The 18,685-nt window shown below is 38.5% G+C and overlaps 1 protein-coding gene across 4 annotated transcripts in view; it reads right to left on the bottom strand.

The window, feature by feature from the left end:
• FOCAD (focadhesin) overlaps positions 1–18,685 on the bottom strand; it is a 381,374-nt gene that overhangs the window by 80,787 nt on the left and 281,902 nt on the right. For all 4 annotated transcript variants that reach the window (XM_002708074.6, XM_017340978.4, XM_017340982.4 and 1 more), the window contains one exon: positions 1,045–1,137. In XM_002708074.6, coding sequence (XP_002708120.1) covers positions 1,045–1,137 — 93 coding nt within the window. The remainder of the gene's footprint in view (positions 1–1,044; positions 1,138–18,685) is intronic.

The raw sequence follows: 18,685 nt of genomic DNA, 5'->3' as shown, positions 1-18,685 counted from the left end.
AGACACTCAAGCCACTGGCAGAGAAACAACACAGACAGAAACACAGCTCCTGCCCTTAAGGACCAGAGACTACTAGAGATCCCAGACAAAACGAACATGATAAGGGCTTTGTAAAGGGAAGTAGGTATGAAGGGCAGTGGGGAAAGGAGGAAAGCATATGATGCCTTTCCAGGTAAACTGATCCCAACAACATGCTGAAATTAGGTGGGCAAACAGGGAATGGCATGATTGGAAGCAAAAAGAACAGTGTGCACTAAAGCCCAGAAGCAAGGGAAGGTATGTGAAATTTGGGAAATTGAAGAAATTCAGTAAGACTGAAGCATAAGCACCTGGGAGAAGTGTTAGAAGACAAGGCTGGAGATATAAGTCCAGCTCGAGAGAGCGAAGATATAAAGAAGACAATGAGCTCTCAAGTACAGGTGCTAGAATTGCCAAGCAAGGACAATGTGAAGGCAGTGGGGCCAAGGGTGTGGGTAATCAGGAGGGAGCTCTGTGTGGAACACATAGGTTTGGAGGTCCTAACACCTAAATTTTTAAGTGTAGCTATATATGCAAGCCTCAAACTTATTTTTAATGGCTTATTTATCTATTTGAAAGGCCAAGTGACAAAGAGAAATGGAGAGATATATTATCTATCTTTTGGTTCACTCTCCAAATGACCACAATAGCCATATGTCAGGTCTGGGCCAGGTACAAGTCATGGGTCTGGAACTCCACACAAGTCTCCCACACAGGTGGCAGGTGCCCAGGTACTTTGGCAATCTTCCACTGGTATCCCAGTTGCATTACCAGGGAACTAGATTGGAAGCAGGGTAGCTGGGACGCAAACCAGCACTCCAACATGGGATTCTGGTGTTGCAAGCACTAGCTTAACCTGCTGTGCCACAACACCAGCCCCTCTCACACTCTTTTATGAGAAAAAAAAATAATTTCATTTGATGGTTTTTTTTTCAAGTATTTTTATATTAAATACGCATTTGCAGTAAAATCTCAGATAAGGAAAAAAACACTCCTCTGAGGCAAACCACCCTATGGTTTCCTTACCTGTAAAATGGCATGATAAGCTCGATTCATATATGCAAGCCAGGCCTGTGGAAAGAAAATTGCACGGTGCCACTCTGAAAGCTGGATGTGAACCTGTGGGAAAAATGAGCCACAATATGTTAGACTATACAGTATTAAAACAGAATGAAATTACAACTATATCATCAATTCTCTCCCTTCATTTAAAGTAGTTTGTAAAACAAAACCAAATCCGTCAGGGATCAGAACCACAAATAGTATCTTTTGTATATTTCCAAAGGAAAAGAGTTTTAGTGTCTTGTAAAGGTAAAATGAAGGAAGCCTGGAATTTTCTAAATTAAAGCAAATAAAATCCTACGATAATAAGTTAAGATGTATGTGCAATACAAATACCTCTTTGAAAATTAAGAGACTCTCTAAAGTCTGCTTCCAATGTCAGGAAACTGCGTATTGTCTAGCAAATCCCCCTAGCCATTTTAAATAAAAATAAATATTGCTCAATCCTGCATTTTCAATGTGACAATTTCTGAAGTAATAATCTTAAACTGCCAACAGAAATATTATGTTGTGTACAAGAGCATGCAAATGGGCACTGCACACAGCAATTGTGAACACCACTAGTTAAATACCCTTTAATCAGTGTGGGTAAACAAGAGGAAAAATGATATATGCCAACATGGAAACTCTATTTTTGAACACAGGCCCAGACAAAACATCTGGTTCTCATAGCCATTTATGTTTCTACCTATTAGTATAAGGCTACTTTGCAACAAATCATCTCAAAGTCTGCTTCTGCTGAAGAAAGATCACTCAAGGAAAACAATCACAGTGCATCACGTTTCATGTTTCCTGTAACTCATATCATCTAAACTCAAACAGCTAAAACTTGAGTGTGTCCTACAGACAAGAGAAGTACAAGTGTATGTATACATACAGCAGAATCGCAGTAACTAGAATTTAAGGACATTTTGTCATCCCTTATGATATAGAAGATTACAGCCTCTCTGATTATAGTGGATTCCCATGGCCCCTGGCATGTTCTTTAATCTCAGTCCTAGTGAGGGTCTATCTACCACATGCAAGGTACCATGGGAGAGTGTGAGGATTATCAATCAACCTATGTCTGCAGAGAGCTTTCTAGCTGGCAGGAAATAGGCACAAACAGATTATATGGGAAAATTATGAGGATTCTATAGGAATGAAGAGAATAAAGAGATTAATTCTGACTACAATTAATCACCTCTTCTGCCACAACTTTTTTTAAAACTTAGAGAGTCAAGCAGTATGAAATAGGCACCACAGAGTGAACTTTTAAAAGAGTATAAAGATAGTTCTCTCCTTTCTCTTATTAAGTACTAATTCTGTAAGTGGGATGAGGGGAGTCTTGTTAGTAGATCAACAAAAACCAAATCCTTGAAGGAGTAAGCCCTCTAATTCCTGCTTCTTCTCTTGTTATTCAGGAAACAAACTATCATCTAGGCCACATTTCCCCTGGGGGAGGCACAGTCAGTTCTTGGACCTGCTCTCTGCTTTCAGTATGTGGGCAATCTTACTTAACTTTTTTTTTAAACTATCAATTCTGAGCCCTTTTCTTTATGCCTTATTTTGACAATGGGTTTATCAGACAGAAACAACAGTTTAACGCCACAACTAAACTTTCATCTCTCTTATGTTAAAACCTACCGAGAATATCCACAGCCTCAGCAAATTGGTAAAAAGAGCAATGAATGTTTTGGGGAAGATAATGGTCTTAATTGCTGCTTAAACGTGAGCCTAAAAAAATGGAAAAGATTATGATAAAAATCTAACTGAAAATCATGAGAAAATTAAATGTTGAACTTTTAAAAATGAAGACATTCATGCCAGGAAACCTATTTAAATAGAGGTTATAAGTGAAACTGAAAGCTAATCCTGAAGCTGCTACTCCAATCATAGCAGGTGGGTGTAGGGAGGCAGTAGAACACTTTAGCCTTGAAGCCAGTCTGGACTCCCCATATGTAATGGGATTATACCCTCATTTTAGTGTTCTATGGAGTTAGCTGTGAATAAAATCTCTTCAAAAAAGCATCTGTTGCTGTTTCCCTTAATAAAGAGAGGCTCAGGGAGTCATGTCCTTAATTCCAGTTGTGTCACAGGCAAAAGGGACTCCCTTGACCATTCTTAATAAAAATATATTTTAGAGTGGCATTTCACTTAATATACAGACATCCACATTAATTACATTTTAAGTTAATGTTGTTAGGTTGAAAAATAAACTCAATTAGCATGTTTAAAGTATAAAATATGCTCTCAGCAACCTTTGAAAGAAACTCAACCAACAAAATAATTTCAAATCAAAAGGCTGCATCTCAGCTATTCAGCAGATGATAAAGCAGAGTTCACTGACCAGCATGTCACGAAGTTTAGTTAATATCTAAGATTTACTTTTCTCGGAACACATACTCTTGCAATGATAGCTGCCTGGTGGACTGCTAAATCAAGCAGGCCAAATGACTAACGGAAGAACAGGAGTAGAGTTTTGATGTGTAGGAAGCTGTGAATATAAAAAAAAAAAAATTATACATTGCCTATAGAAGATATTGCATTAGGGAAATATGCCAGAAGGAAAATATGCTAATGAAGTGAGGTGGGAGAGAGGTTTAAAGATTAAATGGATACTCAGGAAGGATAGGAGCAAGAAGGTCAAGTCTGAGCAAAAACTTGAAGGAGATGAGGATGGAATTGCTAGTGAGAATATAAAATGGTTCAGCCATTATGGAAAAGTTTATTGTTTCCTCAAAAAGTTAAACAGTGGGGGCAGCACCGTGGCATGGTAGATAAAGCTGCTGCCTGTCAGATAGGCACCGGTTAGAGTCCCAGCTGCTCCTCTTCAAATCCAGCTCCCTGCTATGGCCTGGGACATCAGTAGAAGATGGCCCAATTCCTTGGGCCCCTGCAACCACGTGGGAAGAAGCTCCAGGCGTCTGGCTTCGGATTGGCCCAGCACAGGCCATTGCAGCCATTTGGAGAGTGAACCAGAGGATGAAAAATCCCTCTCTCTCTGCCTCTGTAACTCTGCCTTTCAAATAAATAAATAAATCTTTTGAGAAAAATTTAAACGTAGAAATACTATATGAGTCAGCATTTTGACTCCTAATTGTAATCTTATTTTTTATTTTTATTTTAAGATTTTATTTATTTATTTGAGAGGTAGAGTTACAGACAGTGAGAGGCAGAAACAGAGAAAGGTCTTCCATCCATTGGTTCACTCCCCAATGGCCGCAATGGCTGGAGCTGCACCGATCCGAAGCCAGGAGCTTCTTCCTGGTCTCCCACGCGGGTGCAGGGGACAAAGGATGTGGACCATCTTCTACTGCTTTCCCAGGCCACAGCAGAGAGCTGGATTGGAAGAGGAGCATCCGGGACTAGAACTGGTGCCCATATGGGATGCTAGTGCCGCAGGTGGAAGATTAACCATGGCGCTGGCCCCTCCTACATGTAATCTTAAACAACTGAAAACATGTATACAAACCAATACTTGCATATGAATGCTCATAGCTATATCTTCACAATAGTCAAAAGGTACAAACAACCCAAATGCCCACCAAGGGATGAACAAGAGTGTCCACACATGAAATATCATTCAGTGATGAAAAGAATAATATTACTGATTAAAGTTATATCATAAAGGAATCTTAAAAACATTATGCTAACATGGAAGAAGTCAGACACAAAAGGTCATATAGTATATGTGATTCCACTTACAGACAATATCCATCCAGCATTTGTTGTCATGGGTAGAGAATAGGGGAGAGAGGAAGAAGGGAAGGAAGAATGGGAAGTGAGCATTTAATGGGTATCTGGTCTCATTTGGAGGTGATGAAAGTTTTCAGAACTAGATAGAATTCCTAATTCACATTAGGAATGTATTGAATGCCACTGAATTGTAATTATTAAGCTTTACAATGGCAAAATCCATGTTATGTCAATGTCACTTCAATTAGCAAAAAACAAAACACACATATACACACACACACACAAGGTAAGGCAAAAAGTGTAAGGCAGGCACAGGGCTGACCTGTGTAAAGAAGAAAGCCAGTGTAACTAGAGTAGACAGAGTAAGCAAAGGGGAGAGCAGGAAGAGAAAAGGTTGGTGAATTAACAGGGGAACCAGAGAGTTCAGGGTCTTCTGGGTCACTTTTCAAGACTTGTTTTTATTCTTACTCATGGGGGAGCTATTATAAGGTTTCGAGAAGAAGAATGACATGATCTAATTTACAGTGCAAATGGATTACACTGATGGTCATGTTGAGAACAGACTATAAGAGACAAGGGTCAAAGTCGGCAAAGCTGCTCAACAGTCCAGCTAAGATAATGCTGGCTCTGACAGACTACACTGGTTGCACTATAGAATAACGGTCTTCAAACAGCTAGCTATGCAAATGCTAGCCCATATCAAAGACAATGTGAAGAAAAATGTCAATATAGAAGACAGAAGATGAAGAAGCAAAACTGTTCAGAAAGAAGTGAGGATGAAAGCTGGGAGTTTAGCCCATAATGGGATGGTCTCTAGGATTCTTTAAACCAAATTCACAAATGTAGGGAAATGTTGAAGAAATGAAAAAAAAAAAATCATGTTTCCTCACCAATACAGGTTTTACTTAAGGACTACAAAGCCATCTAATTAGTTAATTTACTCATCAGAATACATTGCCCAGAACTTAAGTATCATGTTCTCTCTCCTGAGAGATCTTAATAAATACAGTTAGTCCATCTATAAGAAAGTAACCCATGCTAACAGCCCTTTTTTAAGTACTATAAATCATGTAAGACAAATGTGTGTCAAGGTTGTTTGATTGTCAAATTGGAATAGGATAGGCAGGGCAACATGTTATCACTGACAGGCAAACTAAGAACTTCCTATTGATTTCAAAACACAATCTCATAAATTAAGGCAGTTTTCATGCTCACCAGGAATATATGTTACTATGAAAGATGGAAAGAATTTAACTTCAGTAGCTACTTCTATATACAAATGAATACTGAACCACAACATTTGGCTTTGTGACACATGCATTCTTCACACATCAGTAGAAGAAAAACTATTACCACTTAGTGTCAGATACCCCCAAAGCCACTCAATGTCCCATTGTTTATATATAAGAAATATCAGATTTCAATAATCTGTCAAATATAACCTTTTTGGAAGAAAATATTTTTTTCTGTACCCTGACAAACAGTGAGAAGGAAGGGCATGCAGAGGACAGCTTTTTAAAGTTAAATGACATAGATCTCTTTGCAGGTATTGTTAAAATATTTAATATTCCTTCCTTCTCTCCCGCATTTGCTCTCCTGGCCTCCTTTCTTGCATGTCTCCCCCTACACACATACCCCATTAGCTATCCAGATAGCATTAACTTAAAAGCTGACAATTCAATCACATCTCAAGCAACCATTTACTCTGTTATTTAATAGAAGGGGGGGAACCCAGTTACCATAACAACTCACATGTACACAGTAATCACAGAGTATCTAAAATATAGCAAACGATACTTTTCACAGTATTTTCTAGAGGAAATGTGTAATAAGCACAGTACAACTTCTCCACATTATTATTTACAAGGCTCATCCAATTGTGTCATATTTCAAGAAGGCTAACACTACCCCTGTACTTGATAAGAAGTGTGTTTTTTAAATAAAAAAGGAACTGAAAGAAGCCAAGTACATTTCGTGTAACTTGAGTGACTGGTTATATCATATGTAATTTGTGGCATCTAGGGAAATATTTAAGGGAGGCAGAAAAAAAAAACAAAATTAATTTACAAGGCAAAAAGAATCAAATGACGATCACTTAAAAATAAAACAAGAAGAAAATGGAACCAAAAATTTCTCAGTAGAGCTGTCAATAAGTCTGCATAAGGTTTCTCTGAAATCAAAAATTTTAAAAAGAGCCCATTACCTAATGCTCAGGCAGAATATGGCTGGGTGGTAGTGGTAGGATCAGGAAGATGTTCTTGTGCCCAAGAATGGAGAAAATAATGAAGCAGGACTGCCAGTCTCATTCAGAGGCAAATCAGCACCACCCAATTTAGAAAAGAGTGTCATGTCAGAGTTAAAATGCCAAAGGATGACAAGAGTGGCAGCAAATTTTAGAGAAGGAAACTGTCATTCACTTTCAGCTTCCTCCTCAGCAGGAGTCAAGTTAAGTTCAGGATTAGAAGAATATATAAATCAGTGGAGAAGAGGACAGTCCCTTGGGTTTGGAGAAGGCCTAGTAGATGTGAAATAACTACTGGGCGCCCCCTTCCAAGGGAGCAGAGGGCACTTCAGTCCCGGGGAAGTCTTAACACCAGTTATGCAGAAGAGCTCTGGTGCGTCAGGCCAGAGCGGAATCAGACTTAGATCTGTGATTCTTCCAAGAGTGACACGGGAGGATTTCACTTGAAGAAAATTCAGAGAGGCAGACATTGTGGCACAGCAGGTTAAGCCACAGCCTGCTGTACCAGCATCCCATATCCAGGTGCTGGTTTCAGTCCTGGCTTCTGATGACCCAGTCCCCTACTGATGAGCCTGGGTAAGCAGGAGAGAATGGCCCATGTGCTTAGGCCCCTGCCACCTGCATGCAAGACCCAGATGGAGTTCCAGGCTCCTGGCTTTGGTTTGGCAGACCTCCAGCCATTGTAGCCATTTGGGGAATGAATCAGCAAATGCAAGATATCTCTTTCTCTCTCTCTCGCTCTCTCAGCATGCCTTTCAAATAAATAAAAATAACGTGTTTTTTTTTTAAGTCAAAGAAAAAACATTGCTTTCAAAAACAAAAGGACACAACACTTTCCAAAGGAATTAATCACAGATTACATGACATAACTAGTTCTCTGTGGCAGTAGCAGGTAAGGAGCTTAGAAGTCACCATTCCGTCCTAACCACAAGTAAAAAGCTGAAGAAACTAAAAAATTAGTAATTTGTCTGAGGTCCATAAGGGTAGTGAGGGTAGCAAACTGCTGCCCACCTCCTAACCCCACAAATTGGAGATTTAGGGACATATAGAGAATCGCAACTTACTAGAGTAGAACCCTGTGGGCAGAAATCTCTTTGGAAATTAGTGTAAGGGTAAGAAAGCCTGAACTATAAATGATGAAAGACTAGAGGGTAAGCGTAGACAGATCTGAGAATTAAAAACTCCAGGTGGACCCAGTCATTGGAGAGGACCCACACCTTTGCAAATTTTACTTTAAAGAGCTCTATGAGGTTCTTACAGTGAATAGCAGAGGGAAAAATCACCATCACCTCGTGCTTTCGGCAAGGGAAATGGAAAAGAGGCTATTTTGACATAGCCTGAAGTATTCTGTTTTGCCATCAGAAGAAACTATTTAACAGAGCCGAAATCTAACAGCAGGGCTTAACTAACCTGGGGGAGGGGAAATACCCAACTCCAACATCTTGTAGCCTTTTGGGAGAAAAGAAGTACACAACTTCCACCCACTCTAGCTATCCTGTCCTACCTAAGAGATTAAGCAAATTGAAATGCAATTGTGAAGGCCACAGGCCGACTAGGCTACTGAAACCCAATAATATGACTACAGAGCACTTCTACTCTTTCCCCCAACCCTCTTCACATGTAATACCACTACATTACTGAGGGTTTATTTACTTCTTTTCTTTTCTTTTCTTTCTTTTTTTTTTTTTTTTTTTTTTTTTGACAGGCAGAGTTAGAGTTAGACAGTGAGAGAGAGAGAGACAGAAAGAAAGGTCTTCCTTCTGTTGGTTCACCCCCCAAATGGCCGCTACAGCCGGCACACTAGGCCGATCCGAAGCCAGGAGCCAGGTGCTTCCTCCTGGTCTCCCATGCGGGTGCAGGGCCCAAGGACCTGGGCCATCCTCCAATGCCTTCCCAGGCCACAGCAGAGAGCTGAACTGGAAGAGGAGCAACTAGGACAGACCCTGCACCCTAACTGGGACTAGAATCTGGGGTACCGGTGCCAGTGGTGGAGGATTAGCCTAGTGAGCCACGGTGCCGGCCTACTTCATTTCTTTTGACTTAGTACATCATTGCCTGGCAACTAAAAAAAAAAAAAAAAAAAAAAACTACAATGACAATGTATAATGAACAAAAAAACAACTGAAGAAACAGAGCAAGCTTCAAAACCAGACACACAAATGACAGGTATGTTGGATTTATCAAGCTTAGAATTTAAAACAACCATTAATAATAAATTGAAGGTTTTACTGGATAAAGTACTTAAATGCAAGAAGAAACAGACAAGGTAAGGTGACAGGTGATAATTCTAAGGAAGAGCCAAAAAAAGAAATGTTAGAAAGCAAAAACACTGTAACAGAAATGAAAAATGGACATACTAGTGGACTGGGCAAAATGAAAAAAGAATTTCAGGACAAAGAATATATTGATGTAATACTTTATCCCTTTTAGAATTTTTTTTTGTTCTAGTACTATTGGTTGAACTCTGTAATTAACACAATTATTCTTAGGTGTTTAAATTTTAACTGAAAAGTGATCCCTGTTAAATATAAGAGTGGGAATAAGAGAGGGAGGAGATGTACAATTTGGGACATGCTCAAGCTGACTTGCCCCAAATGGTAGAGTTAGAAACATACCAGGGGATTCCAATTCAATCCCATCAAGGTGGCATGTACCAATGCCATCTCACTAGTCCAAGTGATCAATTTCAGTTCACAATTGATCACACTGATAGGTCTAAGAGTCAAAGGGATCACACAAACAAGACTAGTGTCTGCTAATACTAACTGACAGAATCAAAAAGGGAGAGAACAATCCAACATGGGAAGGGGGATACACAGCAGACTCATAGAATGGCAGATGTCCTAAATAGCACTCTGGCCTCAGAATCAGCCCTTAAGGCATTCGGATATGGCTGAAGAGCCCATGAGAATATTTTAGGCATGGAAAGCCAAGGGACTGTGGCAAAAAAACCATAAACAAACAAACAAACAAAAAACCTAAATGAAAGATCTCTGTGAGTGAGATCCCAGTGGAAAGAACGGGGCCATCAAAGAAGGAGTTACCTTTCTCTGAAGGGAGGAGAGAACTTCCACTTTGACTATGACCCTGTCGGAATAAGATTGAAGTCGGCGAACTCAAAAGGCTTCCATTGCCTTGGCAACTCATGACTAGAGCCTAGGGAGATTACTGATGCTATAAACAAGAGTGTCAAATTGTTATGTCAACAACAGGAGTCACTGTGTACTTACTTCTCATGTGGGATCTGTACTTAATGTGTTGTCCAATGTGAAGTAATGTTATAACTAGTACTCAAACAGTATTTTACACTTTGTGTTTCTGTGTGGGTGCAAACTGATGAAATCTTTACTTAATATATACTAAATTGATCTTCTGTATATAAAGATAATTGAAAATGAATCTTGATGTGAATGGAATGGGAGAGGGAGTGGAAGATGGGAGGGGTGCGACTGGGAGGGAAATTATGGGGGGGGGGGAGCCATTGTAATCCATACACTGTACTTTGGAAATTTATATTTACTAAATAAAAGTTAAAAACAAAGAAACTTCTGAAACTAAAAAGCAAAGAGAAAAACATCTTAACAACAACAACAAAAATGAGAATAAAATAGCCAAGCACTGTGAGACAACTATAAAAGGTTTAACATACACATAACAGGACTACCATAAGAAAAAGAGAGGAAAATAACAGAAGAAATATTTATAGAAATAATGACTGAGAATTTTCCTAGGTCACAGATGTAGGAGAGTCAGAAAACACCAAGCTGTATAAATGGCCCAAAACCTATAGGTAGGTAGGCATATAATATTCAAGCCATAGAAAATCAAAGATAAAGGGAAAAAAAAAAAAAACACCTGTGAACAAAGTCAGAGGAATATATGGCTTATAAATAGAGGAGCAAAAATAGAAATTATATCCAACTTCCTTTCAGAAACCTTACAAGCAAGAAAACAGCACAGTGAAATATCTAAAGTACTGAGTGTCCAAACTATTAATCTAGAATTCTGTACCCTGTGAAATAATCCTTCAAAAGTAAAGGAAAAATAAAGCATTTATCAAACAAACAAAACAGAGATAATTTGTTGCCACTAAGCCTTTCAGGAAATTTTAAGATTTTTTTAAATTCTTTTTTTTTTTTCAGTGCAATTTATTTTTAAAATTTTTTTAACTTTACAATTTTTCAGCAGTTTGCCACATTTACTTCAAGTGTAGACATTGTATGTTAAAAGAAATTTTTAAAACAAGAAAAATGATAAACAGAAACTCAGATCTACATGAAGAAAGGAAGATCGTCAGTAAGGAATAAGTAAGAGCAAAATAAAAACATTCAATACTTTGTTCTTAATTAAATAACACTTTGCCCAAAATAACAATTCCAGTAATGTATTTTATTATGCATGCTTATGAATAGGTGAGATTAGAAATTAGTGAAACAACTAGGAAAAATGTACCTTAATACAGTATTTGTGGGAATATAAACTAGTACAACCATTATAGAAGACAGTATAGAGATTCCTCAAAAAAATCTGTAAATAAATCTACTATATGATCCAATCATCTCACTCCTGGGAACTTATCCCATGGGAAATGAAATAAGCATAGAAAAGAGTGATCTCTATCCCCATGTTTCTAGCAGCTCAAATCACAATAGCTAAGCTATAGAATCAAGCCAGATGTACACCAACTAATGACTGGATAAAGAAAATGTGGTGTATGTATACACAATGGAATATACTCAGCCATAAAAAATGAAATTCTGGGGCCGGTGCTGTGGTGCAGCGGGTTAAAGCCCTGGCCTGAGGCACCAGCATCCCATATGGGCGCCAATTCTAGTCCTGGCTGCTCCTCTTCCGATCCAGCTCTCTGCTATGGCCTGAGAAAGCAGTAGAAGTTGGCCTAAGTCCTTGGGCCCCTACACCCATGTGGGAGACCCAGAAGGAGCTCCTGGCTCCTAGCTTCTGATTGGTGCAGCTACAGCCGTTGTGGCCATCTGGGGAGTGAACCAGTGAATGGAAGACCTCTCTCTCTGTCTCTACCTCTCTCTGTAACTGTCTTTCAAACACAATAAAATAAAATCTTTAAAAAAAATGAAATCCTGTCTTTTGCAATAAAATGGATGCAAGTAGAGACCAATATACTTAGTGAAATAAACCAGACCTAAAAAGACAAGTACCATTTATTTTCTCTGATTTGTGGTGGCTAACATATAGAGTACAAAAACCAAAACCATGAATGATAAGAGTGAAATTGACATCTTATGATCTGACTACTATTTAAAGCCCTTGTCTATATTTTTTTGGAACAGTAGACTTTCTACTTTTTAAACACTATATTTAGAGGAACATTAAGCCTGTGGTTATAACGTGAACTGAAAGTATATTATCACAACAATTCAAAGGAAAAAAAAAGGAAGGAAGAAGAAGGTAGAGAAGGAAGGAGGGACATATCATCATGTTCTTAGAATTGTATTTATGAAAGACAAGAAATCTGTTCTATTTATATTAATAAAAAAGTCTCCATCAAAGTAAAAACACATCCACATTTCAAAAAGATTAAATGATTAACTCAACAAGCATTTATTAAGTATCTACTATTGTCAAGAATACTAGACACTGGATCTATATATGAAATTCCCTGATTTTTGGAATTTATGATTTACTAAAGGAGAAAAACTCTGTGATTTGTACAGTGTCACCAAAATTTTCTCCTTTAGATCAGTAGGTTAAGCTAGATACAGGGTGAAAGAAGCAGAAAGAAAGAATAGTCTCAGAGATATTTTTAAAATGAAATTCGGGGGGCTGGCATGGTACAGCAGGTAAAGCTGGTGCCTGAGATGCCGGCATCCCATATGGGTGCCAATTCATGTCCCCGCTGATCCACATCCAATGCAGCACCCTGCTAATGGCCTGGGAAAAGCAGCAAAAAGTGATCCAGGTGTTTGGGCCCTTGCCGCTCTTGTGGGAGACCGGATGAATCTCCTGGCTCCTGGGTTTGGCCTGGCCCAGAGCTGGCCATCGCAATCTTCTGGGGAATGAAGTAGGTGATGGAAGATCTCTCTCTCTCTCTCTGTAACCCTGACTTTCAAAATAAATAAATAAATCTTTAAAATGAAATTCACAATTACAAACATTACTGTAAAGAAAATTCCAGACCCAGATGGTTTCACTGGAAAATTCTGCCAAGCATGTAAGGAAACAATAAAAACAATTCTTGATAAATTCTTCCAGGGAAGGTAGGAGAAGAAGATACTACCCAATTAACTTTATTAGGATAGCATTATCTGAGTAACAAAACTAAGCAAGATACTGCAAGAAAATAAGAGAAAAACATCGTTCATGGGCATAGACGCAGAAATTCTTAACCAAACATTAATAAATCAAATACGGCAATACATAAACAGAACAGTATATTATGATCAAGTGGAGTTCATCCCAGGAATGTAGGATTGGTTTGCATCAGAAAATTAATCAAAATAATTCATCATATCAACAAATTTTTAAAATACATGATCATCTCAACAGATGTGGAAAAAAGCATTCGACAAAATTCAATCTATTTGTGACTAAAAAACAAAACAAAAACTCTCGGCAATTTAGGACTACATAGAAATTTCCTCAGCCTGTATAGAATATTATACAAGTTGCACAATAAATCAAATTAAGTGGTGAAACACTGAATGGTTTTTCCCTCACATCATTGATACGACAACAATGTCTGTGGTCACCAGCCCTATTTAGCATTCAGTGGATGCTCTGGACTGTGCAATTAGTCAAGAAGAAGAAATAAAAAGACATAAATATCAGAAAGAAAAAAGTTGAAACCATCTTTATCACAGTTAATATTACAATGAGAAAAACAGGATAAAATTGAATTCTTCAAAATTAAAAAATACTATTCAAAAGATAATGCTAAGAAAATGAAAAGACAAGTTATAGATTTGAGGAAAAAATTTGCAAAACCCATTTGAAATAAAGAATTTACATCTAGAATATATAGTGACCTTTTTTTGAAAACAAAAACCACAGTTCTTTTTTTTTTTTTTAAATGAATGGGCAACAGAGGATTGGCATTTAGTCAACTGATTAAGATGCCAGTTTAGCATAGTGATTAAGGTGTTAGATAAGATGCTAGTTAAAGCACCCATGTCCCACATCATAGGGGCTGCATCTGACATCTATTAGGAAAAGAGTGCAGGTTGGTGCCTCCTCACATGGGGAATCAAAATTAAGAAAAAAGGGCACAAAACAGAGAGGAGACAGAATATGAACTTGCAGCCAACCCAAATTTAGTCAGAGAAAGTAAGCTCACAGAGGTTGACCAACTGCCATCATGCTCACAGACAGAACATATGGCAGAGACTCAGACCCAAGCAGGCTGGACCCTTTCATATCTTAGGTGGGCCAGGGGTGGGGGTGGGGGGCAGTAGGTGGAGATGAGATTCTCCATACTGGTTAACCTGCAAAAGCATCTCTTCAAGTTTGCCCCATTGGATTTCAAACCTGGGGAAGAACGTAGTGGGTGGGGTGGGGAACAACACAAGATCTCAGGTTTATGTCCTTGTTCCATCAATGCCCACCAGCTTCTGCTCCTAATTCTACTAGCTTCCTAGAGGCAACAGTCATGACTCATGTGATTGAGTTCCTGAGACCCACAGGGGAGACATGGAGTGAGGTTTTGGCTCTTAGCTTCCACCCAGCTCAGCTCCAATTGTCAGGGCATTTGGGGAGTGAATTAGTGAATGGAAGTAAGTTTGTGTGTCTGTCTCTCTCAATCTCTCTCTCTTTTATCTCTCATCCTCCCACCATGATTGTGTCTATCTCTCAAATAAATAAATAAAATATTTTTTTAAAAAATGAGCAAACATCAAAGGATAAATTTAAGGAGATATCAATAGCAAATGAACATATTAAAACATGCTGGTCATCATTATTCACTGAGGGAATACAAATTAAAATCACAATTGGAAGGTGGCTAGTGCTGTGGCACAGTGGGTTAAGCCTCTGCCTGTGGTGCCAACATCCCATATGAGCGCCAGTTGGTATCCCAGCTGTTCCTCTTCAGATTCAGCTCTCCACTTGTGGCCTGGGAAGGCAGTGAAGGATGGTCCAGGTGCTTGGGCCCCTGCACCCATAAGGGAGAACTGAAGGAAGCTTCTGCCTATTGGTTTTGGATCAGCCCAGCTCTAGAATGAACCAGCAGATGAAGACCTCTCTGTCTGTCCCTCTCCCTATCTGTAACTCTACCTCTCAAAGAAATAAATAAAATCTTTAACAAAAATCAAAATGGGAAATCACCACCCACTACAAGGATGGTTAATTTTTTTAAAGCTGACAATAGCAAGTACTGGCAAGGAGGAAGAATAGCTGAAACTCTTACACATGGTAGGCAGGAAATCAAAATGAGACAGTCTAAGAAAACAGTTTAGTAGCTGCTACAGTTATATATGCACTGACCACACAATGTGGTGACGTGGTGATCTCCTTCCTAGATATTTACAAAAAGGAAATGAAAACAAATGTGAATACACAGACCTGTATGAGAATGCTCAAAGGTCCCACAACTGGTGAATTAATAAACAAACTGCCAACAATTAAAAAATGCTCAGGGAAATGCAAATCAAAGCCACAATAAGGTTTCACCTCACTCCAGTTAAAATGGCTTTCATACAGAAATCAACAAACAATAAATACTGGCAAACATATGGGAAAAGGGTACTCTAATCCACTGTTGGTGGGAATGTAAACTGGTAAAACCACTATGAAAATCAGTTTGGAGATACCATAGGAAATCTGAATATAGACCTACCATATGACAAAGCCATCCCTCTCCTCGGAATTTACCCAAGGGAAATAAAATCCGCAAATAAAAGAATTATCTGTACCCCCATGTTTATTGCAGCTCAATTCACAATGGCTAAGACATGGAATCAACCTAAATGTCCATCAACAGTAGACTGGATAAAGAAATTATGGGACATGTACTCTATAGAATACTATACAGCAGTCAAAAACAATGAAATCCGGTCATTGGCAACAAAATGGAGGAATCTGGAAAACATCATGCTGAGTGAAATGAGCCAATCCCAAAGGGACAAATATCATATGTTCTTGCTGACCAGTGACAACTTACTGAGCACCTAAAAGGAAAAATTGTTGAAGTGAAATGGACACTATGAGAAACAATGTCTTGTTCAGCCCTTGTCCTGACTGTTGAGGAATAACTTACTATTTTATTCCTTTTAGTATTTTTTTGTTCTACTTAATACCATTTGTTGAACTCTTTAATTAACACACAATTATTCTTAGGCATTTAAAATTAACTGAAATGTGATCCATGTTAAATATAAGAGTGGTATTAAGAGAGGGAGGCAATGTACAGTTTGGCACATGCTCACTCGGACTTAGCCCTAATGATAGAGCTAGAAATGTGCCAGGGGATTCCAATTCAATCCCATCAAAGTGGCATGTACCAATGCCATCTTACTTGATAAAGTGATAAGTTTAAGTTCATAATTGATCAAAAAGATAGAATTAAGTGTCAAAGGGATTACATAAATAAGACGAGTGTCTGCAAATAATAATTGATAGAATTAAAAAGGAGAGAATGATCCTACATGGGAGGCAGGATACACAGCAGACTCATAGAATGGCAAATGCCCTAAACAGCACTCTGGCCTCAGAATCAGCCCTTAAGGCATTCAGATGTGGCTAAAAAGCCCATGAGAGTTTCACAAGCATGGAAAGCCAGACACTAAAGCAAAAAAATATGACCTAAATGAAAGATCTCTGTGAGTGAGATCCCAGCAGAAAGAACAGGCCATCAAAGAAGGCAGTACCTTTCTCTCATGGGAGGAGGGAACTTCCACTTTGACTATGGCCTTGTCTAAATAAGGTCGGAGTTTGTGAACTCAAGAAGCTTCCACAGCCTTGCCAGCTCATGACAGGAGCCACAGGTGATTACTGACGTCATAAGTAAGAGTGTCAATTGTTAAATCAACAACAGGAGTCACTGTGCACCTGCTCCCCATGTAGGACCTCTGTCCTTAATGTGTTGTACTATGCAAATTAACGGTAAAACCACTACTATTCAAACAGTACTCTATACTTTGTATGTCTGTGTGGGTACAGTCTTTTGAAATCTTTATTTAGTATATACTAAATTGATCTTTTATATATAAAGATAATTGAAAAAGAATCTTGATAAAGAATGAGATAGGAGAGGGAGCGGGAGATGGGATGGTTGCGGGTGGGAGGGAGGTTATAGGGGGAAAAGCCACTATAATTCAAAAGTTGTACTTTGGAAATTTATTAAATAAAAGTTGAAAAAAAGAGATAGTATATTAGGAAGCATTAAGAAGTAAACATCTTTGCTTCACAAAGATCATGGAAAATGAATTAAAAGACAAATTTTTTATTCCTCAAAACTTTTTAAAGCCATGCATACTTTGTCATAATACACAGATTCCGTGAACTTTTTCGAAGATCTCTCTCATATACTCAGATTTCAAAAAAGAAAAATTGCACCCAAATAAACTTAACTTCAATTAAAAAAAGAAAAGAAAAAGGAGATGTAAAAACAAATACTACCTACCATATAACCTAGCAATCCCACTCCTGAAATCAAAAGAATCATTAGGAACTATTACAAACAGCTATAGGTCATCAAAGTTGAAAATCTAGAAGAAATAGATAGGTAGGACACATACAATCTACCAAAACTGAGTTATGAAGACATAAAGGTGAAGGTGGAGATTGAATCAGTAATACTCTCCCAACAAACAAAATCCCAGGACTGCATGGTTAAACTGCTGAATTCTACAAGCTTTTTTTTTTTTTTTTTTTTTTTTTTTTTTTTTTTTTTTTTTTTTTTTTTGCTAAGCAGAATTAGACAGTGAGAGAGAGAGACAGAGAAAAAGTTATAGACAGTGAGAGAGAGACAGAGAGAAAGGTCTTCCTTCTGTTGGTTCACTCCCCTAATGGCCGCTATGGCCAGCACACTGTGCTGATCTGAAGCCAGGAGCTGGGTACTTCCTCCCGGTCTCCCATGCAGGTGCAGGAACCCAAGCACTTGGGCCATCCTCCACTGCCCTCTGGGGCCACAGCAGAGAGCTGGACTGGAAGAGGAGCAACCAGGACTAGTACGCAGTGCCCCAACTGGGACTAGAACCTCGGGTGCCAGTGCTGCAGGCAGAGGATTAGCCAAGTGAGCCATGGTGCCGGCCCAGCAGACTTTTAAAGAAGAACTAATTCCAATTTTTATCAAACTATTCAAAACAATGGAAAAGGAGGGAATCCTCCAAAATTCCTTCTATGAGGCCAGCATCACCTTAGTTCCTAAACCAGAAAAAGATACAACAAAGAAAGAGAACTATAGACTAATATCCCCGATGAACACTGATGTAAAAAACCCTCAACAAAATATTAGCTAATCAAATCCAACAATACATCAGAAAGATTATTCAACCAGAACAAGTGAGATTTACCCTTGGTATGAAAGGATGGTTCAAATTATGCAAATCAGACCTCACATTAATAAACTAAAGAATAAGAACCATATGATTATCTCAGTGGATGCAGAAAAAAGCATCTAATAAAATAGAACATCCTTTCACAATAAAAACCTTAAGCAAATTGGGTATAGAAAGAACATTCCTCAACACAATCAAGGCAATTTATGACGAACCC

The sequence above is a fragment of the Oryctolagus cuniculus genome, chromosome 1 (genome assembly GCF_051225735.1).
Source record: "Oryctolagus cuniculus isolate XC-2025 breed Fujian yellow rabbit chromosome 1, ASM5122573v1, whole genome shotgun sequence".
NCBI classification, from domain to species: Eukaryota; Metazoa; Chordata; class Mammalia; order Lagomorpha; family Leporidae; genus Oryctolagus; species Oryctolagus cuniculus.
This window is presented reverse-complemented; position numbering and strand designations above follow the sequence as displayed.